The sequence below is a fragment of the Clinocottus analis genome, unplaced genomic scaffold (assembly GCF_023055335.1).
Source record: "Clinocottus analis isolate CAN_PGR_092001 unplaced genomic scaffold, fCliAna1.0.p SCAF_5, whole genome shotgun sequence".
Classification (NCBI taxonomy): domain Eukaryota; kingdom Metazoa; phylum Chordata; class Actinopteri; order Perciformes; family Cottidae; genus Clinocottus; species Clinocottus analis.
The window spans coordinates 9,636,467-9,654,392 of NW_027176207.1; the positions used below are offsets into that span (position 1 = coordinate 9,636,467).

At 41.2% G+C, this 17,926-nt stretch overlaps 1 protein-coding gene across 1 annotated transcript; it reads left to right on the forward strand.

Moving 5' to 3' along the window:
• The first annotated feature begins 10,100 nt into the window (after positions 1-10,100).
• LOC137802452 (beta-2 adrenergic receptor-like) lies at positions 10,101-17,925 on the forward strand. Its single transcript, XM_068600319.1, has 4 exons — positions 10,101-10,324; positions 12,632-12,773; positions 12,878-13,169; positions 15,065-17,925. Exons 2-4 carry the CDS (start codon positions 12,635-12,637, stop codon positions 16,101-16,103), a joined length of 1,470 nt encoding a protein of 489 aa, XP_068456420.1. The 5' UTR covers positions 10,101-10,324; positions 12,632-12,634; the 3' UTR covers positions 16,104-17,925.
• Position 17,926: the final 1 nt, after the last annotated feature.

The following is a 17,926-nucleotide window of genomic DNA, read 5'->3' on the forward strand; positions in this document are numbered from 1 at the left end:
GCTGCAAATGTCTTGTGAATGATTAAAGTTGTGCCTTTTGAAGGAGACACCCAATATTTCTGGCTATGTGCATTGTCTGACTTATCACACTTAGTTAAATTGCAGCATGGGAACAACGGGACAGTGGCTTTCATTTTGCATAAAAGAGGTTCCACCAAGACTTGAACTCAGATCACTGGATTCAAAGTCCAAAGTGCTGACCATTACACCCGAGGAAGCCAGTTGTTATTGTTGAAGGTACATGTGTCAATTATCAATCACATTGGCTGACTTACGATTCACTTCAGTCGATGTTGTGTCATTATGTAAGGCTCTATTTGTGCATTGGTCGTATAGTGGCTAGCATAGCTGCCTTCCAAGCAGTTGACCAAGGTTCAATTCCCAGCCAATGCAATAGTACGATCAGTGTGTCAATTGATGTCCTGCTCAAGATTTTAGGGTTATTGTCTTAAATAAACAAAGTGTTCTGAGATTGGCAAGAGACTGTGCTTGGGCGTCTGCAGATGTCTTGTGAACGATCAAATTTGCGCCATTTGAAGGAGACACCAAATATTTGTGGCTATTTGCATCGCATTGTCTGATTTGGCTCCATATCACATTTGAGGGTACCTGGGTTCAATTCCCAGCCAATGCATTTGTACGATCAGTGTGTCAACTGATTTCCTAGACATGGTGGTGTGTCAATGGCTCTCATTGGTTAGTTAATGTTGGCGCGACTGCGGGTCACTTCAATCATGGTATTTTTTTTTATCTCATAGCCATCACTGTAATGATCATATCATAATATATTAACATAAGAGAATCTATGAAAAATCTACCCTAAATGTAATTTATATTGTGCTGTTCCGGGTTGAACACTGTAAATATTGTCCATATTGACCGACTTAGAAGTTACATTTGAATCTATGTTTGTTTCATTGTATCTGATTGATCCCAGATTTATAGATGGATAAAAGATGCATATTGACTGAACACACTAGTTTAGCGGCCGCTACAATGAGCCATATATCTGTAGCTACAAAGCAACACCAAAGGGTGGCAGCACAAGTTAAGACAACATTCAGGGGGCCGCTGCTCTGAAGGGTGTGCACATTCTCTCTTATATACAAAAACCCTGCAACACAAACACATGTTTAAACGGTTACCTCTCAGTCTGCCTTGGCTCAGGTTCCTGTAAATTAAAACAATGTGTGGGATACTTCCTGAAAAATACTGGTAAACCACTGATGCTTCCTAATGCCTCCTACACAAGAAACCATCAAATTGGCTGCAATATGATGCATGTGTGTGTGTGAGTCGTGACTTTTCTCAGTTTTGGTAGGAGTTTTATTCCTTCAGTCAGATCCCAGTAGTTTGTCTGTGGACTTTCTGCCTCCATCCTTTCAGAATAAGAGTCAGAGTTCAGGTCTTGGCTGATGACTTCAATCGAAAGTCAACTGGAGGTCAGAAAAACAATACGTCACCTGGAGTAACATCCAGTTTGAGTGTCTGTGACTGAGGACCCATTGTCAAGTCTGCCGATTAAAAAGCATTTGGGACACAATGGAGTGTTCCCTCAAAAGAACATTGCACTTTGTGTGTCTGTGTGTGGGTGTTAATTAACAATTAAAACTGAGGCATGAAACAGGTTATCACATATAGACGTAAGAGCTGTGGGTGGAGGAGCAAACAGAAAAAAAGAAAAAAGATGAAACTTCATGAGAGGCTGAAAGGGGGGTAAGCAGTCACATCCTCTTGGACAGGAAGTAACAAGCTGTATAGGAAATGTACCACCACACCAGCCAAAAACTAAATACCTACGCAGTGAGATCGAGAGGGAAATATCTGTCTCCTTATAAAGACTACGTAGATCAGAGCAGTGAGCTTGAACCAAAAGGAGTAACATTTTAGGTCAAGAAAAAAACAAAACAATTAGTTAAAAAACACAAAAATGTCAATATTGCTGAGAAAAACTGCAAAGTCAGCAGATCATTTTGTGTGGTTTGTCAATACGAACGACTGCTTTCACGTTACACTTTGTCATTTTATCTATTGTTGACATGCAAATTATAAATTAGAGCAACTTCAATATATTGATGGCTAAACATGTGTGAGCATCTTTAAACCTGTAGAAATCCCAATTGATCAATTTTGGGATAATCCTTATTTTGGCTGATGCTGCATACTTGAAAGACATTTATTGATAAAAGCCTAAGGACCAAAAATATGAGAGAAGATTCAGCAGTCTTTTGTTTTACAGCATGAGGGATCGATGGTCCGTAAATACTTCAGTTCATCTCCGCAGTAAAAGCCTTTACATGCTGGGGGCTTTTTTGCGATTAATTTGCACGCCATGATATATTTTTTTGATTTATTGTTTTGTTATTACTGCCTTTACACAAAACATGAATAGTACACAGTGAAAAATCAACATAATCTTTGTCTGAACAAGGGCAAATTATTACCTGTCAGACTGCAAATCAACCGATCACCTATTTGCCCCAACGCCCCGGATCAATAGGATCCAGAATCAAAATTAGCTTTATTGGCATGTATGTTTACACATACATGGAATTTGATTATGGTTTTAATTAGCCCGTTGTACTTCTATACATACACAATATACAATAAACAAGATGAATATAAAAAAGACATTAAAGAGAACAGAGACAAAAAGACAAATGAAGACAACAGTAGTCAGAGAAGTGCAAGTAGTGCAGATGGAGGGGTCAGATTTATTGTTCATCAGACTGACGACCAGTTGAAAAAAAGCTGTATATGTGTCTGGTGGTTTTGGCGTAAAGTGCTCTGTAGCGCCTACCAGAGGGAAGGAGTTGAAACAGCTTGTGTCAAGGGTGTGAGGGGTCTGCAGTGATCCTTACAGCCCGCTTCCTGACTCTGGAGGTGTACAAGTCCAGGATGAAGGACATGCTGGAACCAATAGTTCTCTGCAGACTTGACTATTCCTTGTAGTCTGTCTCTGTCCTGTTTGGTGGCCGATCCAAACCACACGGCGATGGAAGAACAGAGGACCGACTGGATGATGGCAGAGAAGAACAGGATCAGCAGCGCCTGAGGCAGGTTGTACTTCCTGAGCTGGTGCAGGAAGTACAACCTCTGCTGGGCCTTTCTCCGGATGGTGTTGATGTTGAAGGCCCACTTCAGGTCCCGGGAGATTGTGGATCCCAGAAACCCGAAGGTAGTTTGTCCTCGGCCTGTGGAAATCTCGTCAACCTTAAAGAAAAATTGTTTCACTACAATTTGGTGTTGTTTACTCACCACACCCCTTAGTGTAAAGGCTGTAAGACTGGATATTGCCAGTGTGTGTTTAGCACACTATGGAGACACAAATATGTACCGGTATATCACAATTGAGGAGACTCTCCTCCTATTTGAAGACAAAACATTTTCCCTAGTTTAGGGGCCAACAGTCCTAGTACACACTGCATTTAGTTGCCCAACCCTGCAGTTGCACAATTACAATAAATTAACCTTGTAACCTTGTAACCTTAAGAGTCACCGTTATTGTTGATAAATCACAATCTCGAGGTAAAAGGTCACATTGCCCTTCCCAAAAACACAAGATTTATAACTGTAGATGAAAGTATGTCTGATAAATCACAAAATGTTCTTGTTCTTTCTTTAAATAAAAGATAAAACACAACTTATCTTGAGATAGCTGGTTTATGAATACCTCACCTCCCGCCTTGTCCCAAAATACATTGCATGAAAACACAATAGTGCAAGTGTTCAGGATTGTCCTCGTTCTCACAAAACGTCATGGTAAAATCACCTCGGGGCTTGCTCTTAGTGTGTATTCATCATCAAATCTGATGGTGATTATCTCAACCATCATTCAGCCAAAGCACATGCTGTTGTGTGTTATTCCACTTAACCATCGGTGTCAAATTTCACATTGGAAGACATAAAATAATCTCAGTTAGTCTTTGTTGTCTGTGATAACATCGTGAGAATCACACTCATATTTTATCTGCAAAGTCACAGAGACAAAAAAAATCAACCACGGACAGAAGAGCGCCATATTTTTTCTCACAACTCAAAATACTGTCCGACTAACTAAAAGACACTCAAATGCGTTGGCTGTTCATTTTTTCCAGTTAGTATATTTTGTTTTAGGCATGTTCTTCGCAAGGAAAAATCCCAGTCACATTGTAAGGACCATTCGCAGAGTACTGTAACTGACTGAAGTTAATCTGAAATGGTTCTTGTGTGACTACTTTTGTAAGGTGCTATCAGTACAGTTGAAAGAGTTCAATTACATCTTGGATTGTTCCAGTACTAAAGCTTCAGTAATGTAACGTATGAATAGAAATACTATATCAAGTTTGACCATAAAGGGACCCATGTCAATTTCTCAAATAGGTAACATCAAAGAACCATAAAAAGGAAGAAAAAAGATCGGCCTGCTTGTTAGTGTTGGAGCTGAAATATTTGTTTAAATCAAGTCAAATGATTTGCCTCTGTGTAGGTTATTATAGCAGCAGAAAACAGTGCATGATGGTCTATTTGGTCCAGATGCACAAACAGGATATACTGCCCAGAGTGGGCCTCTTTCAGCAAACAGTGATTGATATTTTGTGATTGTCATATTAAATGATCCTTTGACTGTGAAGAATCATATGCTTACACTTGAGCCAAAACTATCTTTGGAAAACAATGTTCAACCTGACTCATCTGACGAAGAAAAAATACGGAATAGGTTTTTTTTCTCTGCGTAAAACATCCACTTCCAAAGCTTGAGATGCTTATTGGTATAATTCAAGAACAATTCATGCATCTGCTGATATTGAAAAGGTGAAAACTGTTGAGAATTGTTGGGAAATAGTGTTTCAAAAGCGGTGACAAATGACACAAGTGGGGGAAAGGGGAGTGGGTAAAAGCGCCAGGTGAACGAGGAACATAAGTAGAGATGAAAGATGAGCTGCAGTGTAAAGGAGCTACCTAAAAGGGAAACAACCAAAGAAAGGAATCAGAGATGCAGTGATGAGAGACGCGGTGGAAGGGGAGTTATAAAAGATAAGGGAGACGGGCTCAAAGAGGAGAGAGCGATGAGGGAGGAGAGAAAAGGAGCGAGGGTGGATGGAAAGACAGGAGGAGTGGGAGTGACGATGGTGACAGAGAGAGAGCGTGGAAGGAAAGGAAAGGTGCTGACTGGCATAAAGAGTGTGTATCTTTCTGCTCATGTACCTCGTCCGTGATCTGTGAAAGGTTGAGCTTTCATTTCACCTCTCCTGACCTATCAACACGTACACAAACTCCATAGTGTATTTCATTTCATATTTATGAAAGGAACACTTCTGTAGAAATGTGTACTCAGTGGAGTGCAGACTTCAGCAGATGTTTCAGCAACGATCACTGCTTTACTGTGTGATTGACACTGAAAAAAAGACATTTCATAAACTCTGGTCAAAAACAAGTGAAACTCACTGTTCGTCAAACACACTGTCCAAAACAATAAAAGTGTACCTCCCACCCCTCGCTGTGTCTCACGGGGTTGTAGATGCATTCAGCTGTGTTATCACTGTTATTACAGATGTGTACTATACTCTTAACCGCCCCCCAGAGAGTGAGGAGTTAGCAGGTTGTCGATGGTTGTATGAAACAAGCAATAAAATGTATTTTGAGTAACCAACCACAAGAGGTCTTTGAGCATCCGGCCATAACTGACCACCAAAAGATAGCACAGTTATCACACAGTGATTCACAGTTTGCTGCGTCAGAACGCGAGAGTAGCCGTGGACAGACACAGAGGTGCACACTCACTCACATATGCTCACACACGACCGAGTCTACTGGCGGACATAACAACTGAAAACAACTTTGTTCCAGATAAGTGTCCAATTTGCTTGCTGTGGTGAATGTTTTTCGCCACCTTGTTTGACTCTTCCAATCATCGCATCTGTCAAAACAGTTGTCTCAGCCATGCAGAACAGGGGTCAGGGATGTATAAATAAACATGGTATAGGAGGAGTTGGGCAGAGCAGATAGTGAAAAATATATATACATTGTATGAGGTGTTTTGTGTGAAGCAAAGCCTGATGAAAGGCTGAAGTCAGCTCCTCTACAGAGCATTTTGGTCATGGTATTCTCCTGAATCCCAGAATACCATGCATGGAGCCATTGTCGGATATTGGTGCAGGAAAGATAAGGGGCTAAAATCCAGACTCGTTGGTGTAGGTTATTACAGCAGCAGGAAACAGTAAAGTTTGGTCTATTTGGTCCAGATGCACATACAGGATATACGGTCCAGACTGGGCTTCTTTTAGAAGAACAAATAAGTAACACCACAAACCCAGATGAGGCTGGGAATATTTCAGTTTTCCTTATGAAGGTTCACTCACTGCAAATGAAATAAATAATTGCTGTTGCTTCTTTCTGCTACCGATGCCTTTATTGGTGCACTGTGCATGTTTTTTTCTGATGTTTTTTTAAAGTCAGTTCATGACAATACATTTAAAAATATTAAACGAAAAAAAAAGTTTCCACTGAAAAAAATGACGTCCAGTGGGACTGAGGAATACTGACATGATTTAATTATATTAGTATATGTTCTATTGCAAGAAATGATATTGTGTCAGGGTGATTTGCAGTTTGAGCCATTTGTAACTTGATGGCATACAATCATTAAAAAACATGTCTCCGTTATACGGGTTTAAAATCCAAATTGAATCTGTTTTGCAAAATTAGCAGAATTAAAGATGCCAATGTATGTCACAACTCTGCAAAAGTTCCTACATACAAAGTCATGAATACCACATTTGGATGCTGGAGAGTTGAGGTCAGGTGAGAGCAGGTAGAACAGCTGACAAGCATCGACTTTGAGACAACAGATTATAGACCACAATGGGTTCTGCATCTGGTGCAGGGATATGATATGAAGGGACGGATATAAGAAGTTGAGATGTGACAGGGAGAGTAGGATGTGGAGGGAGAAAGAGGAAGGTTTAGGGCAAGGACAGGAAAAGGTGGGACGGGGAATGTGTTGGCACTACATTACATTACATGTCATTTAGCTGACGCTTTTATCCACAGCGACTTACAGTAAGTGCATTCAACCGTGAGTACGAACTCAGAACAACAAGAATCAAGAGCACAATTTATTTATTCAATAAAGTCAAACTACAAAGTGCTATCAGTAAGAGTCCTCTAAGTGCTGCTAAAGTGCTGCTGCTACTGTCTTTATTCAAGCTGTAGTCGAAAAAGATGAGTTTTTAGTTTGCGGCGGAAGATGTGGACACTTTCTGCTGTCCTGATGTCAATGGAGAGATCATTCCACCATCGAGGAGCCAGCACAGCAAACAGTCGCGACTTCGTTGAGTGTTTAGTTCGTAGTGACGGAGCGACAAGCTGATTGGCTGAAGCTGAGCGGAGTGAAACGAGCTGGGGTGTACAGTTTTACCATGTCCTGGTTGTAGCTCAGACCCGATCTGTTCGTATAGCACGGTATGCAAGTACCAATGTTTTGAAGCGGATGTGAAGATCGCGGCGGATCGGAGTCGTGTGAGTGAATTTCGGGAGGTTAAAGATCAGTCGAGCTGCAGCGTTCTGAATGAGCTGAAGAGGTTGAATGGCATTGGCAGGTAGGCCTGCCAGGAGGGAGTTACAGTAGACAAGGCGCCAGATGATCAGAGCCTGGACCAGAACCTGTACCGCCTTCTGTGTGAGCAGGGGACGTATTCTCCTGATGTTGTACAGCATGAACCTACAGGAGCGTGTCGCTGCGGTGATGTAGGCAGTCAGGGAGAGTTGACTGTCAGGTGTCACACCGAGGTTCCTGGCAGCCAGGGTCGGGGGCCAGCACCGCATTGTTGAAGGTGATCGTGAGGTCGTGGGTGGGAGAGCCTTTTCCTGGAAGGAAAAGCAGTTCAGTCTTGTCAGGGTTGATTTTCAGGTGGTGTGGGGACATCCACTAAGAGATGTCAGTCAGGCAGGCAGCTTCGTGTTCGTGAACAGGAACGATGAGAGCTAAATGTTCGTGGACAGGAACAATGTGCGCGAAGTGTGCGTGGAATGACAAAACTGTTAGCTACGCTTGGTGGAAAGAAACGATGGAAGCTAACCTTTTGAGATGAAAAACTGAGAAAACTTGAAACGGAGAACAAAACAATAGCATCAGTAGAATATATCGAGAGATGGATATATATATGAATGAATTAAAGCTGCAAGCAGCTATGAGCGGGCTTGCAGCTTTAATTATTATTATTATTATTATTAGGCCCTTAACCTATAAACACATCAATATGGGATAACATCATATGATTCATTCATAAAATCTAAATTAAGTTAACATACTGTACCAAATGATGTAACCTTAACAGAGCCTTTTTGTTTAATGCAAAGGACCAAGCTATCGTCAGTTGATTTAACTCAGTTTGGTGATTTGATTGCTGAGAAATGCCATCCCGAGGTTAAAAAAATGAAATTACTTGACACGCTGGTAACGTGGTCAGCCAGAAAGATGACAATATCACATTGTATCCTCTCAGCAGCTCAAGGAGACTTTGCCATTAGCTAAAGTTGCCTGAAAGGGTTTGATTACATGCCAGCAACGTGCAGTGAATACCAAGAAACGGTATCAAAAAAACAATCTGTCAACACAATATGAACTCAACACACAAGAACATAATAGGTAAAAAACACTAACTTTGATAACATTCAAATAACCTTGTGAAGTGAACCACGCGTGGTCAGGATGGAGGAGTCCTCCGCGGTGAGTCGCCTTTCACATTTATTCCTCTTATTTCACCTTCTAGCTTCAATACGACCGCAGGATCCGTGATATTTAACGCCTGTTTTTTTTCTTTTAATTTACTGTGTGGGACTCGAGGCAGTGTGATTTTATTCAGATGAGTCATGGGCGAACTCAGAGTTAAAAAGAAAAATACTTGTAGGGAAAGTAGCTTGCTTAAATAGTGCATTAAGTATTCCCCTATTTTTGTTTTCAGCAAACTGTTACAGTGAGAGGTGGGATCCAGATGCATAAATCATTTTGATGGAAATATCTCACCAGTCCTTTGAATGAACTGCTTGCTTGCTCAGCAGGATGTTGGCAGCTTGCACTTGCACAAGCGGTGGCTTTTCACAGCCGATTGGTTGAAAAGATGAAGTGCTTTCGGCATTGAAGATGACTCACAATGTTCAAGTGGTTGTCTCTGATCAGTCATTTTGACCACATGGATGTTGCTCGGGGCTTCTTTATAAACTTGCTGTGGAATTATACCATGACTTATCTCCTCGAACCTCACTTATTTAAAGGTGTGATCGTTCTCACTTGTGAACTTGTGTTGAACTCAAACGACTATGCTTAACGTCATCAATTATAGATGAGTATTGATCGGGCATGCAGCCAGGATGAACGCATTGTGATGAGACGGTTGGATGCAGTTAAACTGCTGCGGTTTATCATGAGCTGTCTGTTCAATAACACATCGAAAGCTTTAGCTCGATTAAATATAGAACTCAGATACTCAACATGTGTGTGTGAATACATGATAAAACATATAATAATACAAAAACACTGTGAAGCATTATTCAGTCAGTTAAATTAAATGTAAGCTGCTGGTAGGTCTGAGCTGAGCAGAAGTCATGTTACTGAACATATTGTTTCTTGTGGTGTCCTCTGACCTTGACTCAACATGCAAGAGGAAGTATTGCGTTTACTGTGTTTGATATTGTCTCAATTTACCCCAGCTACACCCTTGATCAACCCAGTGTCTTTTTAATGCAATAATAAAATACAATAAAGCATATAGGAATACACTATAGTAAAAAACATTCAGGTTGAAGGTTGTTTGCATTGTGTTTCAAACTGCTCAACTGCAACAGTACAACTACCCAGCAGCGAGAAACGGAAGGTTGTGGTTTTGTACTGCAGCTCTAATGTGAGATTGTAAAGTAGGGTGGGGCTGAAAAAGACATAGAAAACTAGTGTTTGTAACTAATGAGTGCTGTTGAGCTGTGAGTCCACTGCAGACGTGCAACATACACTAAAAGCGATTCCTTGTCCTCTGATAGGCTACTGTCTAGCTGTGATGTCATGAGGGCTTGCTTATAAAAAAGAGTGACGGGCTCAGCTGCTTCAAAAGGGCAAGTGTGGTGGAGGGCTGGAAGGGTGTTTACATGTATCGGAAAGGGAGAGCGGGGCAGTGTGTGTGTGTGTGCGTGCGTGTGTCACACACAAAACCAGACACTCACAACTCAGCAGAAGAGAAAGAGAGACCAAAAGCTCCTGACAAACACATTATGATGAGACTTTGTGTTGTGGATTTAAAGGCATCTGGATGATCAAATCACTGGATTGTAAAGCGCAGGACGGAGCCTGGAGGTAGGGAAACTAACTGGAACTAAGTCTGGTGTTTGTCGATGCATGCATATGTTTATTAAAACATCTACTCGCGATGACACCACAGCTATTTTAGTTTTTACTGTTTCAGATGTTCAATAATTGTTCAATTAATCCACTAGTGAGGGATCAGCTCAGAGCCAATGAAAGAAAATCAAGAAGATTTTCTGGAGTTACTAAAAACATTTATGTATCGCTGTAAAAGGAGCAGAACGCCCGCCATAAAAGTAAGACCTCTGACCAAATGTAATCTAGCTGAAATAAGTTAGATATCTTTAGTTTCTGTAGTTAGACTAGCTTTAATCTTTTATATGGTTTATTTGATCAGGACAGCAACAGGTTTTGTGGCTCAGTTGTAAGAGCATGTGTGCTTTTCACTCACAAAGTGCACAAAGACATCTCTGTTATCCATTAATCTTACTTCAAAAGCTAGGTGTTCTGTTTGTGCATTTTGGGGAGTTTGTGCTTGTTGTGTTGGTGTGCTATTGTGTGCATTTGTGTGTGTTTAAATACTTAGCACACTTACCACTACCAACTTCTCTCTGCCTAAATATTGGGATATGTATGTCAGTAAATATTTTGCATTTGATTATATGCCTCAGAGAGTTCCTTTGTGTGTGCGTGTGTGTGTGTGTGTGTGTGTGTGTGTGCGTGCGTGCGTGTGTGTGTGCGTGCATGTGTGTGTGTCTGCGGCTGTTGAAACAGCAAAGGCAGGGGGTAGAGCAGAGTGACCAGAGCCTTTTTTGCCTGCTTGACTATGTGTAGCCGCTTAGATTATTGATCTGTTCAATGCGTTTAGTGAGCGCTCCATTACGGGTCATCAGTGTAAAAGGTACCAGGGTAATCTTCAAGCTTAATGACGAGAGCAAAAAATGCAGTTAACATTTTACAACCATGAATAAAAAAGTCATTCCTTTGGTTGTCAATAGCCTAGTATTGGATTGAGTGCAGCGCATTATCATCTGTCAGTGACAGACCGGGCCGTGCTTTATTCATTACAAATGAAACAGCCTTCGGAGCATCAGTAATGAAAGATTGATTTTTTAAAATTAGTTTGCACTCAACTTTCTAATAGATCCATCACTTCTTGCACCACACTCTGGCACCTCTCTGTTATGGGAAAGTATGTTGAGACATTTAAAGGAAGGATGACAAAAAAAAGGAGCAGCAATTTATTCCACTTGCGAAATGAATAATCTCCTCGTGGTCCATCCTGTTTTTTTTTTTTAAAAAGTTCAACACTTTGCTCATTAACCATGAACAACTTGCTGAACTCTTGTAATCAATGTTACTCAACCTTCACAGCTTGCATCAACATGTGTTGTGAGTTTTCAGATTGTTTTTAAATAAAGCCAAACACACAAATAAATCCAGGTGAGCATGCACACGAAATATCCAGTTGACCAAACAACTTGTGCAAATAGTCCAAGCGTTAAAAACATGGAGCCTTGGATATGAGCAACATGAAAATGAATACACAGCCACCTAAACAGGTAGAATGCTGCGTAGATAACAAGCAGCTACTGACCGGTCAGAGTGGTACACAGGGACCACCTGATGTCTGCACTAAACTGGGGCTTTGGTGTAAAAGAGCCTTCATGCACAGCTAACCTACGCTATAATTATGAGAACAATATGCATTGTGATCCAGTTTAGGCAGGCAAGTCACTTTGTGGTGCAGCATTTTACATAGAACATTGTATATGCATATTATTTTCACTGCAACATACCGTAAGTCAAACCCACCCAGAGCCAAAAGGTGCAATAAGACAGTTCATGCACTGCCTGGTCTTTTTCTGCCAATGTTGCTACATCTGCTCTTTTGCAAATACCACTGTGGCATATGCTAGGGAGGGATTAGGTCAGAGCCTTGAAGCCCAATGTAAACAGGAACTTCTCTGCATGTCATTTCTCCTCTTGCTCTCTCTGTGTCTCTCTCTCGCTCTCCCATGTATATATGAAACCACTGCATTTCTTGGCAAGACCCGCCCTGTGTAGCTCGTTGAGGTATTGACCTTAAGTAGTTCAAATGTCAGGATAGCTCATTGGTCATGGCATAGGACTTGAACTAATTGGGTTCTTTCATCTGAAAATACTACTCCAATTTGGATGCAATTTGGCTGGTTCTCATCTGAAATAATTATTTCTGTTTACATCCATATAACTTTAAGCACTTTCTTTGAAAAGCAAACCGTGTCAAGCAGAAACATGCAAGGACCGTAAAGAACGACCTAAAACACTTGAGCTGTCTTAATCCACGCTGACCAAACCTGTGTTTTCTGACTGCAGATCATGGCACATGAGAGTGCTGTCTCAGCACCGACTAACCAATCACAGAACAGCAACACCTCCCTGGTGTCCGAGTACAGCGATGCAGAGCTGGTGCTGCTGGGTGTTGCAATGGGTATTCTTGTTCTGGCCATAGTGTTTGGTAAGTTACAGAGCATTTCAGTTAGTTGATGGTTTGTTGGATGAATTGAGTTTGAAGACTTAAATACTTTGAAAAGTACTCTGAATCAGTTTTATTCTGTCCAGGTAACGTGCTGGTGATAACCGCCATCCTGCGGTTCCAGCGGCTCCAGACAGTCACCAACTTCTTCATTGCCTCGCTGGCTGTTGCCGACCTCATCATGGGTTTGGTTGTGGTCCCCTTTGGCTCCAGCTACATCCTGCTGGGAACCTGGCAGTTTGGAAACTTCATGTGTGAGTTCTGGACAACAACTGACGTGCTGTTTGTGACGGCAAGCATCGAAACCCTGTGTGTGATCGCTGTGGACCGCTACCTCGCCATCACTTCGCCGCTTCGCTACCCGACGCTACTCACCAAGTAAGATTTTAGTTTTTGCTGTGTGGGGGCTGAAGTACAACAATTGTCTTAGTTGAGAAGCTTTTATTCAAAATGAAAAATGCTGTACTTCTCTCTCAGGCTGTTCTCGTACAGCTTTTGTCATAATACCTCAAAATGAATGCGCTGTTATTATTTCCTAGATATGCCGCATATGACCCATCAATGCATATGTAATTCACAAAGTGGCGGGCCGTGATTTTAGACCGAGGGCCTTCAATGAGTACCCGACTCGCGGAGCCACTTAATACATCAGCGCGGACTGCCTTTACGCAGCGCTCGGCTCGCGATGTTGTGCACCCTGACTGACTTCATCCAGACCAAACCCGTCAGGTCATCAACTAGTCACATTTAGTAATAATAAAACTATCCAACAAAATTAAAATCCTGCACACACACACACACAAGACTGCCCCGGTCTGACCAGCAGCAGCAGCAACCTTGTGTATGATTAAATATGACTGCACATGTAAAAAATACGTTACAAAGCCAGCATTTCACTCACCACATTTCCGTAGTCCTCTCTGTGAAAGACGTCATCAGTACACAAGCAAGTCATAATAGCTTTTTGGTTCTAGGTTGAAGCTAGAAGTTTCTAGACTTTCCTGAAATGTCCTTTGTGAGAACGGTGTTGCCAGTAAATCCACCACTAAGTCTACTCCTTCAGTCATAGTTTTAAAAAAATACAGCAAGCAAAACTATAAAAGAAAAAAATGAATTGTGTCTCTAAATATGTTTCAACAACTGACTCCTTAGAACTTACTTCATACTGAGTTCAGCCAGCTAGTTTTCTGGTAGACAGAAGTCACGGTGCCCCACTGACCAATCACAGCGCATGTTAATGGTCACATGGGCCCTGTGACCAATCACACGTCTCGGGTCTCCAGAAGGCTCTTCCGTGTATTTTAACCAGGCTGCTCTTTCATAGAGGAAGACAGGTGAAATGTGATTGGATAAAAAATGTTGTTAAATAGGTCCCAAAAAGCCATACGAGAGGCCTGAAGGAGCAGAGGAACAGATGAAGACAGCTGTGACATGAGAGAATAAGCTAATAGGGAAAACATATTATAATACATGTAGTGTATTTGTAAAAAACAATTACATTATAAAATAGTGATACATTTTAATTATTAATATATATAAATATAAATATATATATATATATATATATATATATATATATATATATATATATATATATATATATAAATTTTTGTGATTCTGTTTAGGCCTTCAGAGAAGGCTTAGAAGGCTCTGATGGCCCGCCACTGAATTCACGTAATAATGAACAACAAAGTATAAAGACGGCAGGAATCCTGACAGAGCGAGTGCAAGGGGTCAAACAAAGGTCTTTCACTCAGGAGACCTCTGTTTGTGCCCCGTGCCAAATGAGAAGTCAACCTATTTATTTATTTATGTTATTTCCGTAGTTAAGTTACGACACTTCCGTAAATATCTTATGTACAGAAACACAATCTTTTACAAAACATAAACAACTCTTGTAGTAAAAATGTACACTTTTTCGTAAGATACCATACAAACCATTGTATGAGGAAGTGTCAACTCTCTACATGTTCAAGCTTTCCAGCATGCGGAGCATCAGACCACACGCCAACCAGTATTATCACAGCAGGTGTTTTTTAATCTACCGTCAAGTTGTGGTGTTGACACAAGTGCAATTTAATACAATTACATTTAGGATGTGGCCATAAGGGGATAGTGTGTTAGGAAACAAACTGAGCCTATCATGTTGCTTTTACAGCACCTTTATTACACTATTGGACAGCCACAATTTGTAATTAAAAATATCAGTTTTCACTCACATGTTTGCCCTATTCTTCAACATGTTTACTCTCTTGTCTCCTTCCACTGACCAGGGGTCGGGCCTTTGCAGTGGTCCTTGGGGTTTGGGCAGTGGCTTCCCTCATCTCCTTCCTGCCCATCCATCTGAATTGGTGGGTGTCAGAAGATGACGAAGCACTCAAGTGCTTGGCCGATGAGTACTGTTGTGATTTCAACACCAATGCAGCGTATGCGGTGTCCTCCTCAATCGTGTCCTTTTACCTTCCTCTGGTGGTGATGATTTTCCTGTACACCCGTGTCTTCCAGGAGGCTCAGAAACAGCTGGAGAAGATCAGGGGTAGGGAGAGGCACTTCTATAACTTGCATTACACTGCACAGCTGGCTTATCCCGATGATAGTCCGGCAATGAATAATCTGTCAGGAACTGAAGTGGGAGAAGAAGCAGGAGAGGACAGACTAAACATGCAGAACACCGGAGGAATAGACAACGTTAAGGTGGAAAAGTCCGGCGAGAACCGAGCAAGGACAGAAAAAGGGGAAGGAAGACACTCTGCTGCAAAGCGTCTCAAGTTATGTCTGAAAGAGCACAAGGCTGTGAAAACTCTGGGGATCATCATGGGAACCTTCACATTGTGTTGGCTACCTTTCTTCATCCTAAACATCCTTGTGTCCTTCCTCAAATTGGGTGATATCAAGCTGCTCTTCAGACTCCTCAACTGGCTGGGCTACTCCAATTCAGCCTTCAACCCACTCATCTACTGCCGCAGCCCCGACTTCAGGCACGCTTTCCAGGAGGTGCTCTGTTTAAGTAGCAGATGGGGGAGCGGGAGAGGGAGGAGGGGATGGTGCCGGGACGGAGATCGTTACACCAAGCCCCCAAGTAGGACCAATGGGAACTCAGACTTGAATGGTGTCAGGGGGCTGGACAGTCAGCAGAGGTCAGGGTGGAAGGGCAGTTTGGAGAGCTCTATCCAGGACAGCTCGCTGACTCTGGCTCGTCCGGCTTCTTGCCATGAGCAGGTTTTAGAAGTAGCTCCTGGTTCCCTGACAAACTGGCAGGCTAACAGTTCTGCTAATGGGAGCTACGACAAAGATCTGGCTTCTATTGCTTGACCAATTAGGACATGAGACTTTACACTGTGTGTGCAACGTCATGCTGTAAGCATCAATGTAATAGAGCTCAACACTCACATTTCACATCACTGTCCCTCTTTAGCTGTAGTATTCCTAATATCAGCTACACAAGTGAACTATGTTTGACAGTATTTTTAATTTGAAAAAGGTTTGATGACAACCTTTCAGTGAATTTGTAAGGCATCATAACACAACTAATTGAGGTACGGCTGTACAGCCTAAAATTAATGATAACTGCATTAGCAAAGTGAAACTAAACATTGGAAGATGTCTCTATTATTTTGTTCACACCCAGTTTACAGAAAGGTGATGTTGTAATTGTCAGTCAATTATTGCTCACATCCGAATTACAGGACAAAAATAAAAGTAAATTATTTCAGCACAAATCTACTGTTACATGTGAATGACTGCTTACCAACAATGGAAAATGATTCAGACTGTATTGAACAACATCTACTGTGGGTACCATAGTTGTTGTAGGAGTGTTTTATGTTTTAATCATTATGGATTTATACAATTCTCTGACTGAATATTTTCTGAACACACCCACCACATTTGCAGCGCTAATATCCTGAAGAGTCTGGCACAACCAGCCAAATCCTATGTAGCAGAGATTACAAAATGCATTTTGTTTGCCATGTAGCTAAAAAGTCTTATTTAAAATATAGGGTCTCATTTGAGGCTCATTTATACTAACTTCCTTAGATTTGTGTTTTTCATTCCTGCCTGATAAACATCACAGCTGGTCCAAGATAATGTACTGGTGTATTTCTGTGTATCAGACAAACATCTGAGACTTGTGACTATCATAACTTCCACTTTCTTCCATCACAAGTTAGTTGGAACATTTTCCTTCCGCTTTATCTTCCCAAACAATCAGCAAATAGCCACAGGTTGCTTTTCTGCGATCATATTTTATCTCAATATATTATTCTTTCAGAGAAAGCTTGGGTGATTACTAGCATGCAGTGGGGTGGGGTTTTATAACATCACACATGTTTTTAATCCTGACCTTTCTTATTACTCAGAAATGAAAAGTGTGTTTGGAAGTTCAAAGTGATGATGATAAATTAGCCCGCACACAGTTTATCTATAAAGACCACCCACAATCAGAAAATAATCTCCCAACCCTGCTTTATGTATATAATTATTCAATTTGTGTGTGTGTGTGTGTGTGTGTGTGTGAGCGTGTGTGTGTGTGTGTGTGTGTGTGTGTGTGTGTGTGTGTGTGTGTGTGTGTGTGTGTGCGTGCGTGCGTGCGTGTGTGCGCATGAGTGTGTGTAAAATTACTCCTGATAAAGTTATTGAGGGTCAATAAGTGTCATGTGTGTAAAGTAAATATGATCTGTACATGTGTGTGTCAGTCTGTATGTTTTGTGTTTTTGTGAGCTTTAAACATGCCATTGAATATTTAAAACGAACTGTCATGTGCTTGAAACTTGGACAAACTAACTGTTAGAAAATATACTTTTTTAAATATAGAAAAAAAAGAAGAGTTGTTTTAATGTCCTGTTTAGTTGTTACATGTGGAGTTTAAGCAGCACTGAAACATGAGTCTCCACTCCAAAAATATATTTAGCTGTAAATGTGTCTTGAATTACTGAGACAAACTTGAGGTTGTCAGGTGTTTAGCTTTTAACCAAAGGAGTGGATTCTATTTTCTACCTCCACCACACTCACATGAATGTCACCTCATCTCTGCACATATTTATTCATTAGCTGCTCGACATTTTTGTGAGTAAATGAATGAAGTTTTGATACTGTATTGTTTTAATCTGTTGCTCAGCTAAGTGAGAGAGAGA

Bases quoted from the DNA above. Each gene is read 5' to 3' on its own strand.
- LOC137802452 (XM_068600319.1), top strand. From the start codon at position 12,635: ATGGCACATGAGAGTGCTGTCTCAGCACCGACTAACCAATCACAGAAC. The intron at 12,774-12,877 runs GTAAGTTACAGA...TATTCTGTCCAG, and splicing joins TGTTCTGGCCATAGTGTTTG to GTAACGTGCTGGTGATAACC. The intron at 13,170-15,064 runs GTAAGATTTTAG...TCCACTGACCAG, and splicing joins TACCCGACGCTACTCACCAA to GGGTCGGGCCTTTGCAGTGG.